This window comes from Lepidochelys kempii, chromosome 13 (genome assembly GCF_965140285.1).
Source record: "Lepidochelys kempii isolate rLepKem1 chromosome 13, rLepKem1.hap1, whole genome shotgun sequence".
NCBI lineage: Eukaryota > Metazoa > Chordata > Testudines > Cheloniidae > Lepidochelys > Lepidochelys kempii.
The window spans coordinates 10485516-10513128 of record NC_136392.1 but is presented as its reverse complement, the minus strand read 5'-3'; the positions used below and the strand labels follow the sequence as shown (position 1 = coordinate 10513128).

General features: G+C 43.6%; 1 protein-coding gene across 7 annotated transcripts in view; it reads left to right on the top strand.

The window, feature by feature from the left end:
- PHACTR3 (phosphatase and actin regulator 3) overlaps positions 1–27613 on the top strand; it is a 160387-nt gene that overhangs the window by 111541 nt on the left and 21233 nt on the right. For all 7 annotated transcript variants that reach the window (XM_073309199.2, XM_073309198.2, XM_073309201.2 and 4 more), the window contains one exon: positions 4629–4782. In XM_073309199.2, coding sequence (XP_073165300.2) covers positions 4629–4782 — 154 coding nt within the window. The remainder of the gene's footprint in view (positions 1–4628; positions 4783–27613) is intronic.

Here is a 27613-nt window from a genome sequence, read left to right as displayed (position 1 = left end):
AAGAGATAAGGTAGAAGAGAAAATAAAAGATAAATCTTTTGCAGGATTTCCCTGCATTTAAGTTAAAATTCTCTTTTTAAAAAAACAAACAAATCTCCAGATAACATTTTTCCACATCTCCCAGGGAATATCTATTGTCCCTGATTATAAGAAGTTCACTGAGTTTGGTGTAAATTCTTGTACATTACTTTGTCTAACACAGACCATGCAGTCCTCCTGTAACACAAATAAAAGTGTTTATTCTACCATTGAAGATGTGTGTCATATATTTATTTAATTAGACATTGCTAGTGTGTTCTATTGCATCTTAGAATACAGGGCTATGGGCCAGATCCTCAGCTGGTGTGAAATGATGCAATCCCATTGACCTTAAAGCCTGACTCTTTACAAAGGGATCCAAGCCTTTAACTGTATAGAGAGAGATTTCAGCTAGTCCTGAATGACCTCATGAGATGGGGGAAAAGCACCAAAAGAGCCCTGATCCCACCTGTAAGGGAACAGCATCAGGATGGTGCGAGTTACAGCACTGCCCACAGTTGTACACACCCCAAAGATCATGGGAAGGGGTTATTGTTCTACTTTCTGCACCAGCTACCACTTCAGCCACTGGTCGGGGGGAATGATACTGCACCTGCAGAATGGGTGTTAGATCTGCTCCCACTGCTGCCGGATGTAACTCTGCCTGTGCACATGGTGTGTAGATAGAATGCTCCACGTGGTGCCGTGGCCCTCTGCATCCACCCGCACCATGGCTGTGCTCAAAAAGCCATGACAGAGCCCAAAGGGTTTGGTTTAGTAATCAGAGCATGTCATGCAGGAGGCATGTTTCCAGTTTGGACACTTACTTGTGTGACTTCAGGCAACTGACTTTGCCACTTTGGGCCTCATTTTACCAGGTTTAAAATAGTTAAACAAATACTTAACATTGCACATGTGTGCTGTGAGGATTCATTAATTTATATTTGCAAAGCACTTTGAGATTACTTTGAGTGAAAGAGTCAGTGTATTATTATAGTGTGTCTGCAGTCAGATTCCGGTTGGGGAGGGTTGGTTTGATCACAGTTTCAGAAAGCTCTAATTTTGCAGCTGTCAGGGACTCATGGTGTGATCTTAGGCAAGTCACTCACCTGCTCTTCCTCAGTTTCCCTACCTGTATGCCAGAGATAATGCTGTTGACCCTCCTTTATAAAGCACTTGGAGATCAGCAAGTGAGTAGTGTCCTAAAAGAGACATCCTAAAGGTGAACCTATTATTTACAGGTAGCAGATTTACTGGGGCATGCCAACCTGTACAGCACCCTTTTACAAAACAGCCTTTATTCACACCTCTAATGCCAGACAAAAACGACCTAAAAATCTAACTTCAGTCTTCTTTAAAAGGACTGAAGGAGAGATCAAGTTTTAAAATAAACAGGCTCCCTTATGATTTTTACCGCTCACTATAAATTCAGTAGAATACTCCAAGACAAGTAGATACACAAATTTATCTGTACTTCTTGTGTAGCCAGACAGCAGTTCACCTTCTGTCTTAAGGGGACTATTCCACACTGATTGGGCACTCAAAACTCCCATCTAACTTAACTTCTGGGTAGGACATTAACTATACTTAATGAGTGTATTAACAAGCATGTCAAATGGAAGACATGGAAGGTAATTGTCCTGCTCTGCTGAGTATTGGTAAGACTTCAGCAAAAGTTTTCTGTCCAGTTTTGGGCACTGCACTTTAAGAAAAATATGGATAAAATGGAGAAAGTCCAGAAAAGAGCAATAAAAACGATAAAAGGTTTAGAAAATCTGACAGATGAGGAAAGATTACAGAAACAGGGCATGTTTAGTCTTGAGAAAAGAAGACTGAGGGAAGACCTGATAACAGTCTTCAAATACGTTAAGGGCTATTATAAATAGGATGGTGATCAATTGTTCTCCATGTTCACTAAAAGTAGGACAAAATGTATTGGCCTAAATCTACAGCAAGGGAGATTTAGCTTAGATATTGGGAAAACCTCTTTCACTGTATGAATTGTTCAGTCTGAGTCTGGTTGATGATCTAAAAACCTGACATAAACTTGATAACAAGAGGGCAAACCCAATTGTGAGTTTGAAAAACTGACACCTACCAATGCTCTTGGTTGGAGTTGGTGTGTGTGTGTGTGTGGGGGGTATCATATCTGTTAAGCTTTTCACTTGTGGGTAGGTTCTTTTATTGGTATTTTTAAATTAGGTTTTATCTGTAATGCTTTTATCTTAAGAATAAATGTGCTTGCTTAGAAACAGCTGTGTAGAAACTTGTACACTGCGGGCAATGGTCTGTGCATAGCCCTTGGAGAGAAAGCACAGCCCAGGTACAGGCCTTGAGGCAGATTGGTTGGCTGGAGATATTATAGCGTAAGGCAGGGAGCAGACTTAAAACCCCCAGTGGGACAAGGGCTCCTACCCAGATACAGGTGATGGCAGAAGACCTGAGACCTGACTGGAAACTCCTGGAGTGGACCCTGGAGAGGGGGTTACAGATCAGTTACCCTGAAACTGCAACACCTGTCACTAGAGGTTTTTAGGAATGAGTTGACAAACACCTGCCAGGGATGGTCTAGGTTTACTTGGTCCTGCCTCAGCTCAGGGGGATGGACTATACGACCTCTCGAGGTCCCTTCCAGTCCTACATTTCTATGACTTCATACAAGGAAGCTATACGGTATAATGGCCACATGTTACAGTAAACTTGTTACAGGATTGCTCATTATAGAAAGAGATTCAGAAAAGAGAAGCTCTAACTCAAACCAATGAAACGGGTGAGCCAGACAGAGACTGCTGTGCTTTTCTTCTAGCAACTCAACCTCAAGCAACCTGGGGATTTCCCATCTATGACTCTCATTCTACATTTTACTGTCGGTTAAAAAAAAAAAGTACAGTGAAAGATGTTGGGTTTTCCACTCTGTAAGCCGTTTAAATTTAGAAACCTTATTACCATATACCTTCCAGTTAGCATTGCAAAATGGCTTAATCAGTCAAGGAGCCAATTTCAACCCTTCACTGAGCCCACTGAAGTCATGGAGTTACTCCAAAGATGCATTTGACCCCATGGCGTTCTCTCAGAGGGAAAGGTTATTTCAAATGCCGTTGGAGAGGACGGCCTCAGAAGAGAGGACAGCCAATACACTCAAGAGCAGCGAAATACTACTCAGAACAGTTGCTGCACTTTTCCTTATGGGAATTCCTCTTGTAAACATCACCAACAATATTTCAGGCCAGATTTTCCTGCATTTGCATGTTTTGCAGTTACCACAGTAGATCATGCGATTGTGAGAAATATGCATACCTCCCACTGCCAAAATATCTTAGCAAATTACCACCATTGCACACATCATTCTGAAAATCTGACCCTTTATTTCATTCCTTGAAGTCTCTCCATAGGGGAAACCCTGAATACAGGGTTGCAATTGTATGTACACCATGCCAAACAAAATTTTACCGTGGCACTAAGACAACTTAATGGGGTCGATTTGTCAATAATGGCTCATATCTTGTGACCCATATGTACTCTACAGGCTGCCTATTCCTGGTTCTCCATCTTTTGACTTGTGTTTGTTCAAAATGGAGGGCAATGTTCAAAAAAGTTTAATGTGCATATTCAGAAGCCTGCAAATTTGGGCCAACGGCATCTATAATAACCACACTTAACTTGGAACTATTGCGTGTGTGAGAGGCTAACTTAAAGTTATCCATGCTGGACTGTCAGTCCTGGACATTAAGAATGGGATTTTCAAAAGTGTTCAGCATCAGTCTGATTCTCTTTACACTGAACCAAAGGGTAAAACTCCCATTGATTTCAAGGGGGAATAAAGCTCAGCATTTTTCCAAATTCCTCTGCTGTCCACAGAATGGCATAGGAAACATCAGCAAATGTGTCCCACATCTCCTCACCAGCTGCACCTTAAAACCCTGTTGTGGAGATATCATACAAGGGTAAGACTAAAGTGCAGTCTGCAAAGCCAATTCATTCCTTGGCTTCTTTGCTAAACTGTTCGCAAGGGTGCCAATGAGTGCTATTGTTTGTTATACTCTGTCAGCTAACCGCTGGGTTGAGACCATCTGTAGTACACCTTTCAGCAACTACCAACCGGCCTGGATTTAAGCTGGTAACCCAGAGGGGAAAGGATCTCCATGCCAGCCATTCCCCTGAACTGCCTAGTCCTACTACAAAGTGCTCCAGGATGTAGCTTTGCTTTGGGACATGAGATGGCTCAGAGGACTGCTGATGTGCACCCCCTTTGACTCCTAGATTAGTGGTTTGAACCTTGCCTCAGCTGATAGTTACCAAGAGTCATAGCTCTCTGAGAGCATTATCCTGGTCTACAACAGTACAAATGAGATGATAATTTCAAGCATTTCCGAATGGGCCATTATCCACAGCTGTGGGGGCAATCTCCGTCCTAGCACCACTTTTATTAATAAGTACAAAGCTGCCTGTCCCATACATGTGCGGATTTCACAGCCATACCTTAGGTTTGATCCTCCGGTGCCCACTCCTTCCTAGCCCATTTCTGATCTTATAAATAAAAATAAATAAATAAATAGGCAGGAATTCCAAGCTCTCCTTCTGACATTTTTTCATTTCAATGCGTGTCCCAGGTACCTTGCCAAGAAAATGCAAGAAAGAGCTGCTGGCAGTAAAGCTACAGAACAGGCCAAGCAAGCAGGAACTGGAAGACAGGAACATTTTCCCAAGGAGGACGGATGAGGAACGACAGGAAATCCGGCAGCAAATTGAAATGAAACTCTCAAAGTAAGTCAGTTTAAGAGACGGAAGGAGACAGTCTTTATAGTGAAGTCTCTTCTGTACCTCACCTCACTATACACTTGTCCCTTAGCCCATTTCCTATGGAGAGTCATGCAGAAAAGGACATCATCAACAGCAGCCTTGGCTTCAGGGCCATGCTTTGCTTTTGATCTCTGAGCTCACACACTTCGTGTTGTGGGCTGGTCACTTGATCTCCTCCTTGAATCAGGCTATTCCAGCCTAAAATAAAAAGCAAAACTCACTGCAGTGATTTAGATCCTAGGCCTGGAATTTATGCTTGCACCTCTCATTGAAGTCAATTGATTGTCCTAGTTCCTATCTTTCAATTAACCACCAAACTTTTCAGCTTTGTCCATACACTGATGGCTGCAATCAAGGATAAAGGCAAGTATCTGCAAACCCGCATTATAGGCAGTGAAAGCTGCAATGTGCACTGGTGGGGGTTAACTGACCCTGTTTCAAGTAAGGGTCAGCTTCAGCAGGGCTTTCTTTGCCAGGGCTAGAGATTTGCAGAGGTGCAGCTCCACAGATGGCTGAAATCTGGGCTAATTGCAAGGGTAGGAAAGTCCTGTGTTTTTTTGTTTGTTTGGTTGGTTTTTGTTTTGGTTTTTTTTTTTTGGTTTTTTTTTTTGAGTAAATGGCTTAAAAACACTTAACCAGGCAGGGCATGAGGGCTCAGCTGTATAGGAGAAATTTGTACTGCAGTTAGATAGTGTAAGCAAAGATTTACAGAAACCATTAGATTCAAATTGCATTGGTTTTAAAAAAATAGCTAAATGTAGATAATTTGCAAACCTGAATGTTTTAGTTGTGACAAATTGGATTGTTAAATAATCTGTGCTGTGCACTCCCACGCTAGAATAGGCTGTTCTGAATGGCTGCCAAAATGGTTGAAATCCAACTGTGAAAGCGGAACAGGAGTTCATGCTGGAGGCTTTTTAAATATTAATAATTGGAATTTGCTTTTTCAAGAAACAGTTGCTGTTATTCAAGCAAGAACTGGGCCAGCTCTTCAGTCTGTACCTTTAATAAACTTTTGTTTTAGAGGGTTGGGAATGAGGTTGATAGATCAGAGTGCAATTACTAATGGACCGGTGTCTACACCATAAAACACACCATCATGTTGGCAATCTCAGCTAAAAAAAGACCAGTGTTTGAACATTAAGAATAAAATATCTCAAAGTACTTTACAAATGTTAGTTAAGCTTCATAGTACCCCGGGATGCTGATAATGGATAGAGAGGATTCATTTTACTTCGTCTTTGTTTATTATCTTTGTTTAATATTTGTATTATGGAAGCGCTTAGAAGCCAACAGATAATGGGACCATATTGTACTGGGCACTGCACAAACAGAGTGAAACACAGACAATGGATTTAACATGCAGGTAGAGTGAACAACGTGATGGTTGACAATCACCACGTTCAGGGCTTTGGAGCTGTGCTCCGGCTCCACTCCAGCTCCAGGCAAAAACCTGCAGCTCCGCGCTCCAGCTCTGGGCTCTGCTCCAAAGCCCTGACCACGTTAGCGCCAAGATGTGAAGCCATCATGGGGGACGTTCCACCATATATAACTGTCCTGACAACAGCTTAGGACAGAAAGTGAAGAATATATGGGCCTGATCCTGTAAGCCCTGCACATGTGAAATGTCCATTTGCCTTCCTGAGCTATTGGAAACATAGGTGCATTTTAGGCAGGCAGAAGTCCCTGAGTTGCGATTTGGCCAAGCTACTGGGCTTAACAGTCTTATAGGCTTCTGCAAAGTTACGATGTGATCTGTAGGAGGAGGTCAGGAGCCTGATTTTACAACTCACCTGAAACACTTGGAAAAGTGCCTCCCGATGCTAGCCTGGGACATTTGTACAGTCTTCACCGAAGCGTGAAGGGTGTCATCTAGTGAATCTCCAACATCTCTTCCTGCTGCAACAGTTGGGTGCTCCTTGGAGGTCTCCTGTCTAACTACCAGCTCAGCCTAACCCTAGTTTGCTTGTGAGAGCTAGCAGAATCTCAGCACAACATAGGATGGCTACAGGCCATTCCCCTTTCTTTGTGGGTACCATTTAGCCACTTTGTGGTGGAAAAGGAAAATAAGGTTAAGAAATTATGCCTGAAATTTAGTGTCAATATAAGGACTTACAACATAAATGCCTACCAGAGGAGCATAATGCATGATCATGACTGGAAGTTGTGGAGGGCAAGGTTTGGTGTACAGATATAAAGAAGACAGACAGCTGATGAGGAGCAGTCTACGATGTAAGTTATTAATCTGGTAGGTAATGTCTACAGATGGCTAAAAGGGCATGCTCATTTAGTGTAACTGAAGACATGCTTTCATTTACCTCCTCCTTATTCCCAGAACTCAGCAGGCTGAGTGCCACTCATGAAACAGAAGGTGCAGAGATTGCTAGAAATAGCCTGCCATGCAAAACAGATCGGAGCTAGTCCCCTGCATAATTTCTGAGCAGATATGAGCACTGGGACAGCTTGCTCTTTGTTCATCAACCAGAATAGAGCAGGACGATGCAAACAAGCTCGGCCAGCAGATAAATCATGGGAAGATATTTTCATGATGAAAGCCACGCACATGTCAAAGATAAGCCCATTTTGAAAATACAGAAATAAGTAGTGCCCTGGGGATATCCCCTCTGAATGTCTGACTCACTTTGGGGAGAGCCACAGAAAAAACTGACTTCTCCCCAAAAGTCCATGCCATGTTTTACACTAAACTCAGTGCATACTTGGACAGGAGTTTGTAAGTTTAGTTAAGGTGGTGGAGATGCCTATGCAGTACAAACCCAAGTTGAGATTTTCAAATACCTTAAATCCATTTCAATGGGAGAGTGTGGCTAAATCCCTTAGTTGGCTTTGAAAATCTCAATGGTGATCAATGAAGCTTATACAGGGCTTAAATTCTTATAGAACATTTCCCAGATCTGCCCCCTCCCCGCCATGCTATAAAAACTACAGAGGGTTGGAAAATATTTACCTGACCTTTGCTCTGGACAACTCCGGCTGAATTTAAGCCCTCAGTTTATAGATGTGGAACCCACTAGTGAGTTCTCAGATTTAAGGAACTCTCTTTATCTTAGGATCCAGCATCTGGTTCCAGTGGAAATTGCTAATCTCTGTGTGATCTGACCACCACGTAGATGGATTTCAGCGCACGGCAGCTATTGTTCCAAAGATAGCATTGTGATGATAAATGCTGAGTGGGACTTACTCAACTACGAATCCAAATGTACAATCCAATTACAAACCTGTCCTCTACACGCTAAGGCTGTGTCTAGAGATGTGATTCCCAGCTTGCACATGTAACCCTTCTGCCCATCAGAGTTGGCAGCAACAAGGGCCGGGTTCAGTATCTAGGGGATCCATTCCAATAACACAATGCAAACCGGCTCGAGCCCCCACCCAGTGACCTGGGACAAACATATACCACCCCCGCTGGGCGCCTCCAAGAGGCGATACTTCCCCTCTCGCAAGCACATAGTCTGAGTGTAGCAAAAAGCCTTTTAATAACAGAGAGAAACAATGTGGCATTATGTTGGGGAAACACCACCAACAGGATTCATAAAACAACCCATGAGCAAAAAAAAACCCACCCCAAGCAAATTGGGGCATGCCCCTTTCCCTTTGGTTCTTGAGTCCAGCAACCCCAAATCACCCAAAGTCCCAAAAGTCCAATGACCCAAAAGTCTCTGTCCCTGGTCAGGGCAGCCCGAGAGTTCGAAAGTTTATCTGCGGAGCTTTTTACCTCCCAACCTGGGTGGAGATGGGAAGGGGGTAAGAGGCACCTTACATGATCTGAAGCTGACCGCCCCACAGCTCCACAGGCCTTCGCTCCACTCCGCCAGCCGCCCCACGAACTCCTTCGCTCAGCTCTGCTCCGCGGCCCACAAGCAGCTCCCACCGTCCCACGAACTGCTCCATGTCCCACCAGCAGCTCCTGCCGTCCTATGAACTGCTCCACCAGCCTGTCCACAAGGCACTCCAGCCCTCCCGCAAACTGCTCCACAATATATCTTCAGGCTCCCCCACTACTTAACACAACGCTCAGTGATGTCAGCTCTTAGTCAGTTCAGCTCTTTGGTGAATTCAGTAGGGGAGCCTCAGTGCTGGTACACTGTTAGCCCAAAGTGAGCTCAGCAGCCTGTAACTAGACTCCTAATGGAATCAAAATTAGCTCTGATATTCCACAGTGGAGAGAGGAGGAAGTGCAATTAGCATGTAAGGCCCTCAGCAAGGGGCCCATGCCTCCAAGTATTAATGCTTGTCCCCAGCCTCTCTCAATTCACAGAGTTTTGGAACCCATGACCCTTGCCTAGCGAGTGCCACTTAATTGATGGTGAGTCCCTCCATCATAACAAAAGGCCACGTACAGTTCCAAGCACAGTTCCCATAATCAGGATAATAACAATTTATTCTTCCTGCCCCAATAACAGAGACACTGGGGATCCCACAGCAGCCAAAGTGACCATTTAGGCAGCTATGGCCTCATTCTAGGCAGGGTGGGTGTGCCTATGCAAATGAGATCGGCCTCTGAAGTTCTTTTCCACAACTTGCCACACCTCACCACCAGATGTCAGGGTGGAGCTCATCCTGACACTGCTTACACACAGACATACCTATGCTAGCTCTCACTGAGCGAGTGCGCTAAAAATAGTAGTTTAGCCACAGTAGCACAGGCAGTTGGCACAGGTTAGCTGCCCCCAGTACATACCATGGGGTCCAGGCAGGTTTGTATTCAGGCCGGCTTGGCCATGCGGTCGCTTGCTGCTGCCTGTGTTACCACGGCTACACTGTTATTTTTAGCACTCTAGCATGATGAGAGCTAGTGTGAGTGTGTCTACACTCCTAGCTCTAGCTCTAGACATAGCCTAGGAGATGAGATAGAACCGGGAGACTCATTGTTCAATAGCTGACTGAAGCTTGATAAACTAGCCAGGAGACAGGCAGCCATGTTCCAGATTTGTTGTTTACCAGCTGTATCCTCATGGATTTGAAGGAGTTCTAGGGTAGCTAGCGAAGTCCTTCTGTAACACCGACAGACCACGGTTGTCGCAGGCGGGATCAAACCTGGGAACTATGGAGCTTGGTGCATGAGCCTCTCCCGCATGAGCTACAGGCCAACTGGCTGTTAGCTAAGGCTGTAAAGCAAACTCATTAATCTCTCTCTCTAAGTGGTCTCGGTGCCACTAGATGGGACAGAACACCACACCCAAGCGGTGTGTGGGTTACACTTCCATCCTATCTTTAAATCATTAGTTTTACATGACACAATGTTCTACCGGATGGAAGGAGAGCCATACTTAAACATTTTATGAACATAATGAAATCATTATTGTATTATTAGTCAAAAAATGGGAAAACTCTTCATGAAAAACGGGTCCCGTTGCTTCACCAAAAAAAATGTCAACATTTAAAGATTCTGGATCAATTCTAACTGATAGATATAATAGCTGGAGAGAAAGTGGACGCTCAACTTTTGCACTGATAAATAGTTACACAGCCAAACCCACAGCACCCCTTCCTCACTCCAACTTATCAGGCGACCTCCTCATTACCGAATCCTGAAAACTCCTTAAGCAGATTCTGCTCTTATTCCAGTATAAATCCATTGACTTCAGTGAAGTTGCTCCTGTCTGACATCAGTGTAAGTGGGGGCAGAATCCACCACTTGCTTTCTTTGTGTTATTTACTAGATTTATTTTATCTCTCTCCTTTCTCCCTATTTCTAATCAAATAAGTCAGAGGTTCTCAAACTGGGGGTTGGGCCCCTCAGGGGTGTGTGAGATTATTACACGGGGAGTCGTGAGCTGTCAGCCTTCACCCCAAACCCCACTTTGCCTCCAGCATTTATAGTGGTGTTAAATATATTAAAAAGTGTTTTTAATTTATAAGTGGGGGGTCGCACTCGGAGGCTTGCTATGTGAAAGGGGTCACCAGTACAAAAGTTTGAGAATCACTGAAACAAGTCAACCACTTGTTGCTATGGAAATGTGCCCCTCCCCAAATGGCAGTATTCCATATTTCCCCAGATTGTCTCATTCAGTACTATTCATCTCTTACTAATTTATCTGTCCCTGATGCTTCAGGCCATGATAGACACTGGTAATAATCTATTGTGCGCTAGACCACTGCGGTTCTGATGAGCCAGGCTCCTGACATTCCTTGTTCGCCTTCACTATGTGTTCTGAGTGCAGATAATAAGACCTCAGTGGCATTAAATGAATTGAGCCCATTATGTCAAGAGGTTAAAAAAATTTGCAAATATGATTATTTGCAATAACTGCTCTCTGTATGACGGACTTTCTTCATTCTATAAGGGATTTAAGCGGAAACCCAGAGGAACAAAATGATCTTTAGAACAAAGAGCAATGCGTAGAAAGGCTGTTTAATTAATTTAGGACATTATTGAGACTCTTTTGAAAGTTAATATCCGAACTGCCAGGGTGGCTGTTACTTCCATAGTACGCCTCGTACAGGCACACTCAGAAACACTCCTTTATTGCTTAATGTCTCAATGAAAACATGAATTCCTAGAACAAATTATACTTGTAATTTTCACTTCATGTTCCGCTTTGCTTCCTCGGGTGTTTGCATAAGTAGACATGATGCATTAAGCAGTATTCAGTAGAGATGTGCAGAAACAGGAGCTCAGCTGGTATGGTGCTGAGGGCTATATAAGGACTTATTAAAACAGACAGCCATGGATATTCACTGGCCCCAAAAATTCCATATGTGGGTGCTTAGCACTAAGCAGCCCCAATCTGGAAATTCTGGCGGTGGTACACTGCGGCATGCTGAGAGCATTTCTCAACAATGCAAACGCTGGAAGGCAGTTTTCCTTATGCATTTCTGTGTGGTGCCAGGAACTTTGTAGTTCCAGGGCTGTCCTGTGGTTCCTGGAAGTGCGCCTCTGAGTGGGGTGGCAAAGGTGACAGCTGTCACAAACTGCTCACCCTTGCCCCCGGTTGGTTTGTACCACTGTATCATTCATGGCACTACACAATAGTGAAAAGATGACAAACCAGTAACAACAGCTTGGAGTCTGAAGACAAAGAGCAAGAACAGAGGGCCAAATTCTCCTCATGCTTACACCATGCCATCGGCAGTAAAAATAGCAGTAGCTTACACTGAGAATCAAGCCCACAGTGCCTAATTTATCTGATCTTAACTGTATTGTGACAGGGGCTAGGATGAAATCATGGAATTGGGCCAGAGGAGATTTCCCTGGCAAATTGTGCTTATCCACCAAACAAAGGCTGTGATTGCTTTCCCAAAACTGCACACACCACCGGAGGAGACACTTGAGAGAGGAAACCCCAACACCACCTGGCACAAAGACATAGATCTTTTGAGGAGACAAACTTTGGGAAACATGGATTCCATTTTCCCCTCAGTGTGCATACAAGAAGTTTTTATCATGTACCTGGGGCATCATGCTCCATGCTGCGAGAGAATTGAGAAACCCCATCACATTAGACCTCCACACTGCCACTTGCCTATTTTCATGGCTGATAACTTTTTGTTTGTTTGGAAAACATTCAAAGTCTTCCAGGGTCTATAAAGTTACATCCCATCTTGAATGTGAAACAGCAGAGAAGGTGAGGCTACAGCATCAGTGTTCCAGCTTCTCCCTGGCAGAAGCATCAGATTTGATTTGGGAGGTGTGTAGCTACGTGGGTTTGATCAAGGCTTCAGGTGACTGTTTTCTTTGGTTTCAATCAGACAAGGTTCTGAGTTACTACAGCTCTGATGTCAGACTGAACTTACCCACATGCTTAGCTTTAAACATGTGCTTTAAGCATCCTTGGGATATTTTCTTGAACTGGGCACTCTGTTTGGAAATCGGCCCAGGTTCAAATGGATTTTAGTGAGCCTTTTGAGAAGCCTCATCCGATTCCCAGGCTCGCTGCAAAGAGAACTGGGTGGATGGATTCCCTCTGCCCCCGCCTGCACAGAATTTCACTGATTTCAAACCACACAGGTATTCAGGTGGTTTGTGATTTTGTTGGGAACATTTAGCATTGAGCTTTGCTCTCGAGAGAGAGAAAGAGAGAGGCATAAACACTGAGATTTACTGTCACAGCTCCTTATCTATGTACAATGGGACAAAGGGTGTCCTTATTTGGTAGAAGTTATCTTCAGGTAAGCGTGTCACTGATGCTAAAAATAATCAGTCAGAGAGTGCAGCGTGGGTGTCTGTGCAATTTCATGCTTTTCACCCAGGCAGCCAGAGCTATCTATAGGGCTGCAATTTAACTCCGTAGGAGTGCACGTAAATTAATAGAGGCTCCCCTTCTTCTTGTTCCGCGCTGACTCAGGCATTTCTAATTAAGATATTTATTTGTGGTTGCTTTATTTATTGCACGATGTTTTGGTTGGTTGCTATATTTTATTAAGGGTTTGTGCAGTATCTCAAGTGCTTTGGCAGGCTGGTGCTTTATACACCACCTTTATTATTCGTGTATTATTCTAAAACCTGTCAACCTTTATTGTTATTATTTATGTTTTACTGTCGCTCTTTCATGATGGAGAACTGAGCCTGAAAAGGAGATGAGGAGAGGGAAGTTAGGACTGAGATTTTTCAAAGCTACCTGAAGGATTTAGATGTAAGTGTCCTGTAAATGTTAACATTCTACCTGTGTTCTGCTTGATGGTGGTAGACTACCAGGCAGTGGCATATTCCATCCATAGGTGTGGGGGCTGCCGCACCCCCTGCCTTGAAGTGGTTTCCATCATATACAAGGTTTACAGGTTGGTTCAATGGCTCTCAGCACCCCCACCCTACAAATTGTTCCAGCACCCCTGATTCCATCCAGCAGTGTCCAGAGTCCCTTTCAGGAAGAAAGCTGCATGCATGTCTAAGTTCATGGAGACTGGCTTGTTCTCAGAGGCTGTCTCACTAGAACACGGGAGGGTAGTGTTGAAACTGGTACTGCCTCTCTGGATAAATGGAAGTGTGTTCTCCAGGGCTGTCAATCTCATAATTCTGCAAGCTCTAAACTCCCTTAGCTCTTGTATTTAGTACAGTAAAAGGAGGGACAAGGCACACTTTCAAACCAGCATTTAATTTATGGCCAATGAATTAGCACATGAACCCATTTGCACATGCAAACAGGTGCACAAGCAATTTTGAGAAGGCATAATTCAAGCGGCTACTTTGTAAATATGGCCCAGTGTATTCTAGTGTTATAATTAATAGAACACAATCACCATACCAAGAGCACAACTTTACATAAGTAAACAGAGTTACAAAGTTAACCCTGAAACTTAGGAGATTCCTACTGTGAAAGTGAACACGTCGGAGACTGTGCAAATAAATCAGATCACGAAGGCTGGGATGTTGGTTCTCACCCTGATAAACTGAATCCAAAATGCACTTTTGCATATTTCAATGATTTACCAGCAGTTCTATAGACATGTCAGGCCTCATTTTCAAAATATAAGAAGCCCAGGACCCCATGGAAAATTGCACATGCCTGGATGTGCCTAATTTGCTCATAGTTTGTTATGTAGATAAGATAGTTGTAGATGCAAAATAGCCCATGATATTCCTAACTTCCTAGGACTCAAGCCAGGTGAGATCTTTTCCAGCTCCAACATAGGCTTCCTGAGTGACTTTGAGGAAGTCGCCTACTCTGTGCCACTATTCCCCCATCCATTAAATGGGGATAAAAATACTTCTGGATCAAAAGAGAGAAGGCTCAGCTGTGTTTCATGGCTATGTAACTGACACGTCACCTTAGCCCCCAGTTTGTGGCTCCTCTCAGATCTGATGAAGCTACAAATGAATTAGAAAAGAATATACTGTATGTTGCTCTTCTGGCTCCACGTATACATGACACACACGGACCAGCTTCTCTCTTTTTTAAGAGGCAGAGAACCTTTTGTGAGGAGCAGATCTTACTCCCTTTAGTTCAATCAGAATGCTATTCTATTACCCAAACCATCTCTGACTGTATAATGATGATCTCCTGTGAACATAAATTGTCCTTTGGGCTCTCCAGACGCTAGTAATCTGCAAGCAGAAGTGCATGCGTGCGTCCCTAATGGACTACACTTCATATGTTAATTAATTAATTTTGAAGCATACTGGCAGCTCTAGGTGAGAACTGTGATCTCAGATTCCACAGAGGGTCTGCTCCATTGCTCCACTAAAAGAGCGGATCACCAGCTCAGGCCAGCCTGCGGAGCGTCCGATAGCCTGAACTCAAACCTCCTTCCACATACACCAGTACATTTATAGGCTGCACCCATGTGAAAGGGTGAAAGATGGGGAGAGCCTAACCTTGTGAATTTCCTATTGGAGCATATGGCTCCAGTCTGCTTCCACAGCATGCCTGCGGCTGTAGAAATTTTGAGATGTAGATACCGTATAGACACCTGTGAGAGGCAGCCATGAATTATGTATTACTCCCGCAGTGGGTGTATGTTATTACTGATTTACCGGGCAAGATATCATGGAGTGAATCACTCACCCTTTTGGCTGCAGAAATATGGTGTTCTCCTCTCTAAGAATTGGCCAAGACTAACTGTTCATCTCATGAGATCCAATTAGATCCCAGCCTGAGCTGGTAGGACTGGTAGCCATCAATAAATATTGTAAGTAGTACAATCTCCTCCTTCCGCAACACAGATCATGACTCTACCATTGCATTTCATGCAGACTCAAAGACAGAATCTTATTTCCCCAAGGCTCTGGCTTCCCTGCTGCAAAACTGGGCCAATGCAAAAAAGCACAGTTTCTACTATACGGAAGTTACCTTAGGGATGCTGGGGAATGAAAGAAGAAAATAAATATTTAGGAAAAAGAATTTGGAGAGAAAAAGAACAGAAAAAAAATACAAGGCACTTCTTGCTTTAAATAGAACAGTATTTAATAAATGTTCGTATGGGCTTGCAAATCATTGATGTAGTTCTAGCTAAATCTGCTTTATTCCATTCCCTTTTCCATCCTGGCAAATTGTATTGGGTATAATCATGCCTTCTTGTTTTCTTTACTTAAAAGCAGCTTAGGTCAAATACAGGGCACAGCTATTTTCTATTGATTGTTCACCTTTCAGTGACCTCTCTTCTTGACCCCTTGGTGCTAGGTAGAAGTTAGGTTTGGTATCTCTTGGGAGGTATGTTTGCTGATGCATATTATGTATCAAGAGGTCAAAAGGAATCCCTGGATTTATAAATACACTGTGAAGGATTTATTTAGTGAAATGAAAAAAAAAAATACCAAGTGAACTGTAATGTTGAAATCTGACAGGGAAGCACTTGTATTAAACAGCAAGTAGGTGGTTTAATGTAAATTGTGCCATATTAAAAGGACTCCAGGACGGTTTAATTTTTCAAAAGACAGTTATAGTCAGGCTGTATGATGGAATTGCCCAGAGGAGAAAGAGTCATTGCCTTCTGAGGCTGGAGCCAATACTCCATGCAAAAACCCAGCTTTTCAGCCGACTGTATCCAGGCAACCAGAAAACATGTCAGCTTGCAAAAATCAGCATGCTGGTAAAATCTGAGTCTTAAATTGCATTGCAATGAGGTCCATCCATTCTAGCTCAACTGATATGCTGCAAAGAGGTGAGATTTGCTTTTGTCCTTAAACAAAATGAAGAAAATCATTCTGCCAAGATGCAAACTGTAAAAGACAATCTAGTGACTCAGTCTAGAAACCATTCTCTGTAAGAGCTAACAGATCTTGAGCTGCCCTGGGTTTGCTTGGTATGGTTTTATTAATTTAAAAAAAATGAAATTTTAGAATGGTTAATATTTTGTTTTACAGCAGTCATGTACCAAGAAAAAACCTACTCTGTATAAATAGCCAGCAGTGTGTTGCAAAGAGAAAAGGCTAATCCATTAGCAACCTGTAAATGCCTTATATCAGACAGGATCTCTCTCAAATAAGAATGCTCCTGTATATCATATAAAGTGGCCAGACTTCTTCAAAATAACAGCCATTAAAGGAAGAGAAGAATTATCCTCTTTCTGAAAAAAAAAATTAAAGTGAAACACCCCATACAATTGCAAGGAAAAATGACATTTTTTACCCACCATTTAGTTAACTGCACTTTAGAAAAGTGTTGACAGCCTATTTCCAATCCAAAGAATATAATGTAGAGTGTGATTAATGTACCTAGGGTTTTTAGTGTACTCTTGATTAGAACTGGACTAGGTGGGTGAGGTTCTGTGGCCTGCAATGTGCAAGTGATCATGATGGTCCCCTCTGGCCTTAACGTCTATGAGTCTGGAGGCCAGGACTCCTGGCTTCCAGTCTCATTTTTACTAATGAGACCTTAAGCACATTGCTTAGCTTCACTGCACCACATTTTACTCATGGCTGCTCCTGTACCCAGAGTGGGGTGGGGATGGGGGTCACATCCTAATAGATAGAGCAAATTGATGCCCACAGTGCACCAGCCCCTCTCCACAGACTGGGTGGGAGCAGACGGAGTAGGGTAAGGGAAGGGCTGTAGCCTCTGTTCTTCCCAACCCCCATTCTGGCAATTTGTTCACTGTTAGGAGGAGGAGCGGATATCCCCATTGATGGGCTGCTCTTGTGCTCTGCCCTACTGTCAGCCACATAAGGTGTGTTGCGGGAGAGGCTCTGGGTGTGTTCCCACTCACCAAGCACATGCACACTTATGCATGGGCTGATCACAGCCTAGCCCTGTATGTGCGTGAAAGGAACATACCCCCGAGAGGCCACATCTGCAGCACTGGGACTAGCATGGGGCTTAAACTTGCAGCTGCTTGATGGAGTGACAGATCACGGGAGGATGTGCTTTAAAGAAATGACATAGCATTGCCTTTTCTAGCTTTGCTGAGGAACTACCGGGGGTGGTGAGGTGGTTGGGGTTAGTCAGGCTTTCACTGCTCTGCTTAGCTCTTCCGTGGGGTTTGGTTTTGTGTGTCATAGGAGCGGGCCTGAATACTGATGAAACTGAAACACATTTGGTCCAATCAGGCAGTTGTATTATAGGCTATATCTTTGCATACCAAACACATGTGGCCAGATCCTCAGCTGGCACTAGTCAGCATAGCCCCACTGACTTCAGTGGAGCCATGCCAATTTACACCACCTGAGATTATGCCGCCCCCTGACCTTTCCTGGAAAGGCAATGGACCAGGTGAACCAAAGGGCATTCTGGTACACATGGAGTTTCTGAGCACAGTAGATATTCTTCAGCATGCATACATCTCCATTTGGAACCCCTTGGATCCTAAAAGGCCAAGGACTTTTCCTGGATGTTGATCTTTGAGCCAATCTCAAAGATATCAGTGCAGCTGTCAATTATTCAGAAGGCACAGAGCCTAGCTAAAGGGACAGTTATTCTTTTTGATGAAAGTGACATGAAGGAGGACACGTTGCTTTGCAAAGGTTCAGTTAAGCTCCCACGTGGTATTCCTGCGGTGAGACATATGACCTATAACAAAATACATTTGACAGTTTGTCAGGCTGGTGTTGGGGAACAAGCATTAAACGGTTTGTCCTGTCTCAGTTGTAAGACCTGGGTTTGTCACAATTGCAAGAGCTTTAAAACAGGACAGACAACTAAGAACAAAGCTGGATTCTAGCTAAAGCAATGGAGGTTTTAAGCAAAGTACTTTTACAGCCTCATATGGTAACAGAAGGGGCAGTAAGGCTGATTTATTTTGAAAGAGCACAAAGGTTACAAACAGGTTTTCAAGAAAGTCTCTCCCTATGTTGAAAATATAAAGGTCAGATTCTGATCATAGCTATAAATCTAGACCACCACCATTGAAGTCAGTGGCTGAATTCTCATTGTGCAGCCATAGCATCAAGGGCCCCTAGTGTCAAAGTGATCTTAAAGGGAGTGTAAATTACATTTATGTATGCTATACACTGCCCAAGTAATGTAGAGGGGAGATAACAGTGAGGCCCAGTTACTCCAGACTAGTGCTGGTCAAGACTTTTCTGCTGGAACAGTTCTCCATCAGAAAATATTGATTCAACGACATTGAAACATTTCCTGAGAACGTATCAAGTTCACCAAAGTTTTTGACAGGACATTAGAAAATGAAACATTTCAACCTTATTGAAATGATCCATATTGACAATGAGTCAAGGTGATTCAGTCAAAACAGAGCGTTCAGATAAGGTCAAAAAAATATTTTGGTACATCTGTGCTGTGAAAATTTGAGGTTTCAACTTTTCAACCTGACTCAGGGTGAAACCAAGTGTCAAAAAGACTGGAATGCCCCACAAGACAGAAATTCCATTCTTTTACCTGCTATATTTTAGACTTACACCACCATAACTGAGCTCAGACTCTGGCCCAAAAATGTAGATCCAAGAGATGATGTGTACTGAACAGCACGGGGTGAATAGCTCACATTTAAATTCAGATCCATTTAGAAGGGACCTAGTCATAATGATCTAAATTCTGATACGCTGGGTGGTACATCATGTGGTGAGTAACAGTCTCATTTACTTAATGGAACTATCTGAGTACAACAGTACTAAACAGGAGTAAGGGTGGCAGAATCTTAAGTTCTGGCCACGTCACAACCTTGAGTTCTCTGTGGAACTCCTTAGGGAGCTCTATGCAGAGTCCCCCACGCACACTGATGGCAGGGTGTACTCCAAATATACCGTAATAAGCGAGTGTTACATTAAGAGAGACAGGTCTTTCTAAGCGCAGGCCACATAACAGATTGGAGTGCTGTGCCAGTTTTAAAGAGAGCCACAATGCACTGTCAGAACCTGTTATCTGGGGGGATGGGGTGGAGTGGATGGCTCAGGTCTGCTTTGCATCCTGCTGATATATAATTGAGCAGTGAGCTAGCATTGCCCAGGAGGAAAACTGTGTCTGTGAGAGAAGGAGAAAGCAGTGCAGCGTAAGCATGTCACCAGCTGGGTGGCAAGAGCAATCTGCAAGCAGGGATACCCCCATCCTTTGGGAATGCTGTGTGGGTGGATGAAGGGAGAGGCCTGGGAGGGTTTTGGTTACAAAGGAGAATTCGCCCAGCAAGATCTTTGCAGTTCTAACCAATGTGTGATTGTACGTATGGCAGGAAGTGGGGCTATTTGTTCCAGAAGTGTCTGCAGTTTTAGGGATCACGTCTTGTTTCGTGCTTTGCTTTAGGGATTATACAAAAACATAATAATATGTTTTCATAGACTTACTTCTGACTGAGAAAGTTTGTATTTGGCAGAGAAACTGACACCCCAGCCAGCATGCAGTGTATAGGCACATGCTGTCTCCACCTAGGATTTGAGATGGCTGGGTTAGCTGGATCATTTGTGTAGAGACCATAGGTTGGCTGTTCCTTCAAGCCACCAGTGCTGTAACGTCTCACTGGCTATAATTACAGAGATGCTTCTAAAACTTCAAAGGCTTTGCAGATTGCCAAGGGCTCCCTTTATAAATAGTTCAACTCACTGGGGGAAGACAATACTTCTCTTGAGAGCTTGCATCACGCAGGGAAATTCTCAGCATTTTGCATCAGTGAAAAGAATGGTCATCCTCAAAGATTTTTGCATTAATTGAAAAGAGCAGGGGAAGGAGATTTTTGCAGATGCTTGTTGACACAGCTTGGTGAGCAGTGCTTCTCAGCATCTTCTTCAACTGACCAATCAAGCTGTGGTTTCTTGCTGTATCCCAAATCTCACTCTGGGGCACCTGGACCACTGTTTGTGGGTTAAGTGTGCAGAATTTCAGGATCTCAAAACTAGCCGTAGTGCTAGCCGTGCATTCTAGCTGAATTTGAACAGACTTTAGTGTTCATGCAAGCCAGGACAGTGGCTGCTGAGTTTTCTCCGTGAATGAGGAATCAATTCCACAGCCTGTTTACACAGGCAAAATTCACCCTTGTACAGCTCATTAAACCTAGAAGGCCTTTCTGTGGCCTAGGCCCTTAAAGAGACATTGACAGTCAGTAACCCACAAATACATTCAGAATCCCTCTTGCCTAATTGCAAGATAACCCTATGTGGCTTTGCTGGAAAGCCCAACCACTGCAGCCACTTGCTACCACTCTGCTCATGCTACGTGTGCTGGATTTGAACCCAAGGAGCAGAGTTTCCAAAGTGGTTAACAGAGAGGCTGCTCCTAGCAGTCTGCTGCACTCTAGAGGCAGAGGCCTCCAAGGGATGTAGAGCACATTAACAAGAGCTTTCAAATGCTCTGGCCAAATACCAAGGAGAGAGAAACGGAGAAACAAATGGAGTTTGCTCCCCTTTCTGTACCCTCCAATTCCCTCCTGTTTGGGAATAGATTCTATGTTATGCTTTTTGCTTTCTCACTCATTACTGTGCACATTGCCTGGTGTGTTTAATGGTTTTTCTCTCGGTTGTTTTTCCTGCTGTTTCAGTGACAGATGTCTCTATGTTAAAATCCAACATATTCTGCAGTAAGAATTAATCCCTGGGATTTACATCGCAGGCGTTTGTTTGCTCAAAAGCACCAACCTGCTTACATTTTAGACATGCTGGTAACTGGTCTGAAACATTGGTTCGTTCTCCTCTTCTTGGGCATGCTGGGCTTCCAGTTTTTCCTGCAGCTTCAAAGCAAGGACTAGCGTTTCATGGCTAAGCAAGTTGCCCTCTTTTGTCCGCCTGCAAGCAGAGGACAGACTCAGAGAGGAGCTCCTGATATGCGTGTATTGTACAGAGCTCAGCATGGTGCTATCTTAAGTCATTCACTGGTTCACTTTCTTCCCACAGGCTGATCAGACGTTTTAATGAAAATCCTGGGCCTCGTGCTAGGAGGTGCTGAATGCCTTCAATGTTCGCTGGGGGGTTCAACCTGTGTCTGTAGTTCAATGTTTGTTCAGTTGTGGTTTAACACGTGAATTAACACGACTGTAAATTCCAGATTGAAAACAAACATTATTTGCTAGTTGTGTTTAAGCCTAGGCTGGGAGCAGAGATGTGTGTCCTGAAACAGATGTTTATATTGACTATACCGGAATTTATAGTCATGTTAGCCAACATGTAATCATTAAAACACAATTAACAATTAAAGCATAGTCATAACCTAGGGGCCTTTGAAAACTGGGCCTGATATTGGGGAGATCCTGCAACCTTCATTGAATTCAGTGCTCAGAACCTCTTAACACCAGGCCATTGGTGCCAGCAAGGACTTTTTGCCCTAAAAATCATGCAAACTGTTTCCTTTTCATGATGGCAAACTAGTAATTATGTGGCTACAAAGTGCCAAACTCAGGTTTGCTAAAGTAAAAAGACAGTATTAGCCTCTAGGTTTAAAGAGGAGCATCATCCCAGTACAAGCTGCAAGAGGAATCTATGGCTAGTCAGAAAAAAAAAAAATACTCAGAGTGGTTAAAATTCAGATGAGTCAGTCACTCCTTTTCTGGAAACTCTTACCCACGGATGCTATACACAGCCCTCCTTAGTACTGCTTCATGCTTCTGCTTTGCAGATGAAAATATCCCACTAACTGCACAACAATAGGGAGGAGAGCAAGACTGGATCAGACAAATCAGGTCACAGCTGCCTCGGCATCCTAGTTGCAGAATGTTATTGCGCCACGCAGGGCACTTTGGATTCTCTCTTCCCGAGGCTGGCAAAGACTGAACATTTGGGGGACTACACATGTGGAGGCATGAGCCAAGCCCAACCAAGTCAATGGGAAGACTTCCACGGGCTTTGGATTGGGGCCTTGAAGTGCAGAGGTAGAGAGAGAGCTGTTGCTCAGCTGCTCTGAGCAGCCTTCCCTTTTGACAGATCTAGGGAACTTCTGATCTCAATGGTCAAGTACTGTAGGGTTTTCACATGGGAGAAAAACAGTGATTAGCTTGTAGCATTCTCCATCTGAATCCTCCCACCTAATTAGACAGTGGTGCTCTGACTGTGTATTTCAGCCCCCACACAGGAGATCTTTATATAATACTGTGCAACAACAGACCAGCCTAAGGACTCTGTCAGTCATTCAGGGAGGATGGGTTGCAGTGTGTGGATGGCAGATATCTAGCTAGGGTTTTTATTCTGCACTCATCTGTAGTATCTGAGCACCATCCTGTGGTGCTTCTATGTGATTGGGATCATAGTGGCGGTGAACTGTAACTCAGCAGTGGGGGGAGTGGGATGGGCACATAATCAAACACATACATTGGGCCAAACACCACACTGATTTACAGCCTTGGGGAGTCAGGACAGAATTTGGGATGGTGTCCTAAATTGGACAAAAAGATCTATAATTTAGGTTAGTCATATGGCATTTGTATAAGGGTTTGATGGATTGGATTTATGAGATATAGATTGGTAACACCAGAATGGCTCCTTCGCTCTGGAAATAGTAGCTATACTGTATCATGGGCCATGTCATAATGTACAGTTTGAAACCTACCGTGTGTTACAGCCCTACATTATGTAAGAGTTGCATAGTGCTGTTAGCATGACGTATTTTGAAAATTCTTTTATTTAGTAAAGTAGCCAAAGGCTCGATTTTTTTTTTGAGTTAGGCATGTAGGGCTTATGGCTCAGTTACACCAACCTCATCTTCAGCACAGCTGCAGCTGGGGAGGCAAAGGTGGCTCTGAGCTACTTTCCTGGCTCCCCTTATCCTGGTGCTGGGCCATAATGTTGTTCTAGTTTAGGATAGTGTAACAACTCACTGGCTATGGCTCCTCCATCTCAGGATCATTGTAGTACGATGCATTCATGGCAGAACCCCCCTAGGGAATGTCCCCCATGTGGAACTGGGGTACAGTCGGTGGTATAAGATTGGTGTCTCTAGAGTTCTCTCATTAGGGCAATGAGAAGTTCTGGTACACTGCTGGATCAGCACAAAAAAGAGCGACCCTAGGCTGAGGTTCTGGCCCATGGTCACCATGATTGCAACACCAATCAGAAATCGCACATCCAGTGACTAATTAGGGTTATCTGTGCACACATGTCTAAGGCTCAGGTTTTGCATGAACAGTTGCATACTTTAAAAAACACCCCCCCCCCAATTTTTTCAAAATCAAAATGCATTTAATCTGCCTGTGCAGTTTTTCTAGTCCCTTTACTAATTTTGTTATACATGGACTGTTATTCAAGTGCCACTTTTAAGCATAGGCATAGCATGACTTCTATATTTGGGGGGCAGCATCAGTCAGGCCAGTGGGGCCACATGTGGGGTGGGGGCAAATTCCGCACCTGCTGGAGGCTTGCAGTTTGAGGCAGCAACGCCCTCCTCCCCCAACCACGCCCGTGCTTTTAAGCCATTTGCATAACTTACTCTGTTTGACAAGCCAATAGACTAGCAGTGGCCACATTTAAAATCTTCTCTTTCCAAATACCCTGACTTACACGTTTCATGTTTCTGCCAGGATCCACACCCACCACATAGCCTCAGTATGTCATGTGCTTTAAAAATATAGCCCAGTTAATTCAATCTGCAGTCACAACTGTTAGATGACTAAGGCGACATGGCAGAACATACAGTAACATTCACCCTCTTCCTTCTGCTCTTTAGCCTACTGTGTTGTCACAGAACAGCAGTAGTTGCTCTTCTAGCTTTTTCAATAACAAGATATGTTACCCACACACCACTTTATACATGCTCCTAGATTACCCAAGGAAAAACAAGCTCATGTCTTTGGTGCCCACCTTCTAATTTTGCATACAAGCTTCTACTAACAGGCAAGCAACTCCCACCAAACATTTACCACTACCCATAATTGTACATTGAAAACAGTACTTCAGCGCCTGTCGCAGTAAAATACATGGATGACTCAAAGGCCTGGCATGCACCCTCTTTACAGCTACTAATAGAAAGGATGAAAAATAAACTCCTTGTTGAGTTGTGCTTGATGTTCTGATAATAGAGATGCCCATTTAAGATTCAGGCATTTCCTTCTGATGTTCAGCGTTGGCACATGTCTCACAGGAGCAACAGCCCTCTTCTGCTTTATGTTGACATACTGAACTCACACTTCACTTTTCTATACATTCTAGCACACAGGTTTTTTTCCCTAGCACAAAATAAGAATTTTACACAAGGGTGGAATCATGGACACACCCAAATGAGCCCCTCTTAACCCCACCGAGAAATCTACTTTACAACACTTATCACACCACCAAAAAATACATGATTGTTTGACACAGGTTGCTCATGCAAAGCCAGAGTCATCTCTCCTTGTCAATCTAGAGTAAGTGTAATGAAATCAGTGGCGTTCACTCTCAGTTTACATTGGTGTAAAATGAATGCAGAATTTGGCTCCATGGTCTTTATGGAAGCACAGATATTAGGGTAACTTAAAATCTTCAGAAAATTCTTGCAAGAGCAATTATTGTTAGATCCTTGTACTTAAGAAATACTGATTTCCTGTTTGCCTCATGCAGGTGAGGAAGACCTACCCCTGGTGAAACAGCTGACATGGGTGTCATGATGCCCAATGTGTTTCCTGCAAAGGCTATCCCAACTTTGCTAGCTTCCCTTAAACTCTAGCTCCTACTCCTGGATGACATTTGCACATGCACCCCCCCCCACCCACCCACAGCTGTGCAAATGTCTCTTTCTTTCAGATTCCCAGCTACAGAGGCATATTTGTAAGATTCAAAATTGTATTCTCCACAATTCAGTAAAAACCAGACATCAATCCATTTCTAGGAAAAATCTGGCTATATCATGAAATTTCTCAACTGAAATGTTGCAAAAACAAACTCAGAGTGCAGGTGAGAAATCAGATGACATGGAACAGCCGATGTTTTTACACCAAACTTTGCAAAACCAAAAATGTGGGGGGCTGCCAGGCTCTGTGTTCTGGCTCTGCCCGTCTCCAACACCTGCAGCAGCAGCTTTCAACAGCTCCATTTGCTACAGTGACTTAGGAACAGAAGGCCAGCTCCTCAGCTGGTGTAAATCACTGTCGCACCATTGGTTTCAACTGAGCTCTGCCTATTTATGCCAGATGAGGATCTGGCCCACACTTTAACATGCCTTCTGCGCATGCAGCTGCTATGCCACAGATCATGTCATAATCAAGTGTCCAAAGATCCTAGCCAGGATACATATCCTGCAGATGGATGGTGCAGATCCTGTGAAGAACTCCATTGAGGGAGCACAAAGGAAAGTGCACAAGGCAATTTCTGCCCAGGTCTGAAACACGCTGACTCCAGTCTCTCATAACTCCTGCCTGAAAGTAGATTCAAAATAACCAGCAAATCCCTGGAGTGCTCTGGATGTTTATCACTCTGTCTGATTGATCTGTAGCAGCACAAGGTCATTCACTTTGATAGAGAACTAGTCCTCAGGTTAATTCCCTGAAATGTGAAGAGACAATCGGTGTGTGTGAAGTAAGTATTGACCTATTGATTGAGACACACATGCACTTACGTGTGTTCTGCCGAACCGACCAACATGTGACCTGGCACTAGAGGAGACAGTCAATTAGTGATTTCCCCTCCAAGCTGGATCCAGTGATTGTACATGTGTGTTTGTCCCGTGACTCCTGCACATTACCTTAGCTGGGACTCAAACTGGGAATCTCGTTGTAAAAGGCAGTGACAGCTCTACCAGGTCAGCTCTCACTGGCCGAGCCAGTAGGAGCTATGGTAATTGTCTGCATAGGCAGCCTGGTCTTGCATGGCTGATGCCTTCACCCGTGCATCAAGAGAAACAGAGCAGACAAGAGAAAATAAGTGTTTCCCTCTCACTGTCAGCAAGGGGCTCCTAGGAACCTCACAGGATTCACATGTGCACATTAAGGGGAGAACAGCTCAGAGCCACCTCCAAATTCTCATAACTTAGCACAAGAGCTGTATGATTGACTGATTTGTTTAGTTCACTGGCTGCTCAAAGAAAAGAAAACATTTTTCAACTACATGAACAGTGGAAAAAAAATTCTTTTGGGTCAAACTAAACATTTGTTTCATTTGAATTTCTAATTAAAAAAATAAAACTGAAGTAAATTTCAAGACAAAGTTGTTTTGAATTAAAAATATCAAAAACATTTTGTTTTGAAAATGTGAATTTTTTCCCCCTTTTTGAGTTTTTAAGGCTCCTATCACCAACCAAAACAATTTGGTGAAATCAACACAAATTCATAAAATGTTGCAAGTCTGCATTTTTCAGTGAAAAGAATTTCAGCTGGGAAGTCTCACCATCTCTATTTAGCACCTGAATCACACAATTGCACAGTGCTCATGCGCATTGGCCCACGCAGAGTGGGTCGTTGTGCAGGCCAATTTGTAATGACACGTTTGGCACCAATCAGGGTCCCCTTACTCACATGCACAGCCCCACTGGCTTCAGTGGAAATACGTCTGAGAGTAAGCAAAGGACTTGGCCACGGGCAGGCACAAACATTTGCTTATGCAATTAACTTACTGTTGGCTAGTGCAATTTTGCTTCGTTTTTATGAAAATGTGGCCCTCAGCATTAAAATTGGATTTTGGTAAATAGAAGAACATCTGGGTTTTGATGGTTCACATTAACCTGGCACGGGGCAAAGTGAGTTTTATAACCTATTCTGAGCTTCGGAAAAAATCATAGTTTTCTCATAATGGGGGGTGAAAGAATAACATGAAGTGCTTGCATTTTGGATCAGATTATTTGGTCTTTATTAAATGGGAGTTAATTACCTACAGATGCCCAGCCAGATTTGCTATGGTGTTCACGTGTGATTTACAAGGAAATACCACTAGAGCCTTGCACATTCTGCTCAGTGTTTCATATGCTAGCTGCATTTTGCTAAAATAAAGTACATGGGCTGAACGCTGCCTCACTCACACTGGTGACAGCCCTTGAGATGCTCATTGGTGAATGTCAGGAAAGAATTTGACTCTCTGAGCTAGATCCTCAGCTGGTGTGAATCACCATAAGCACTTCAATGAGACTACACC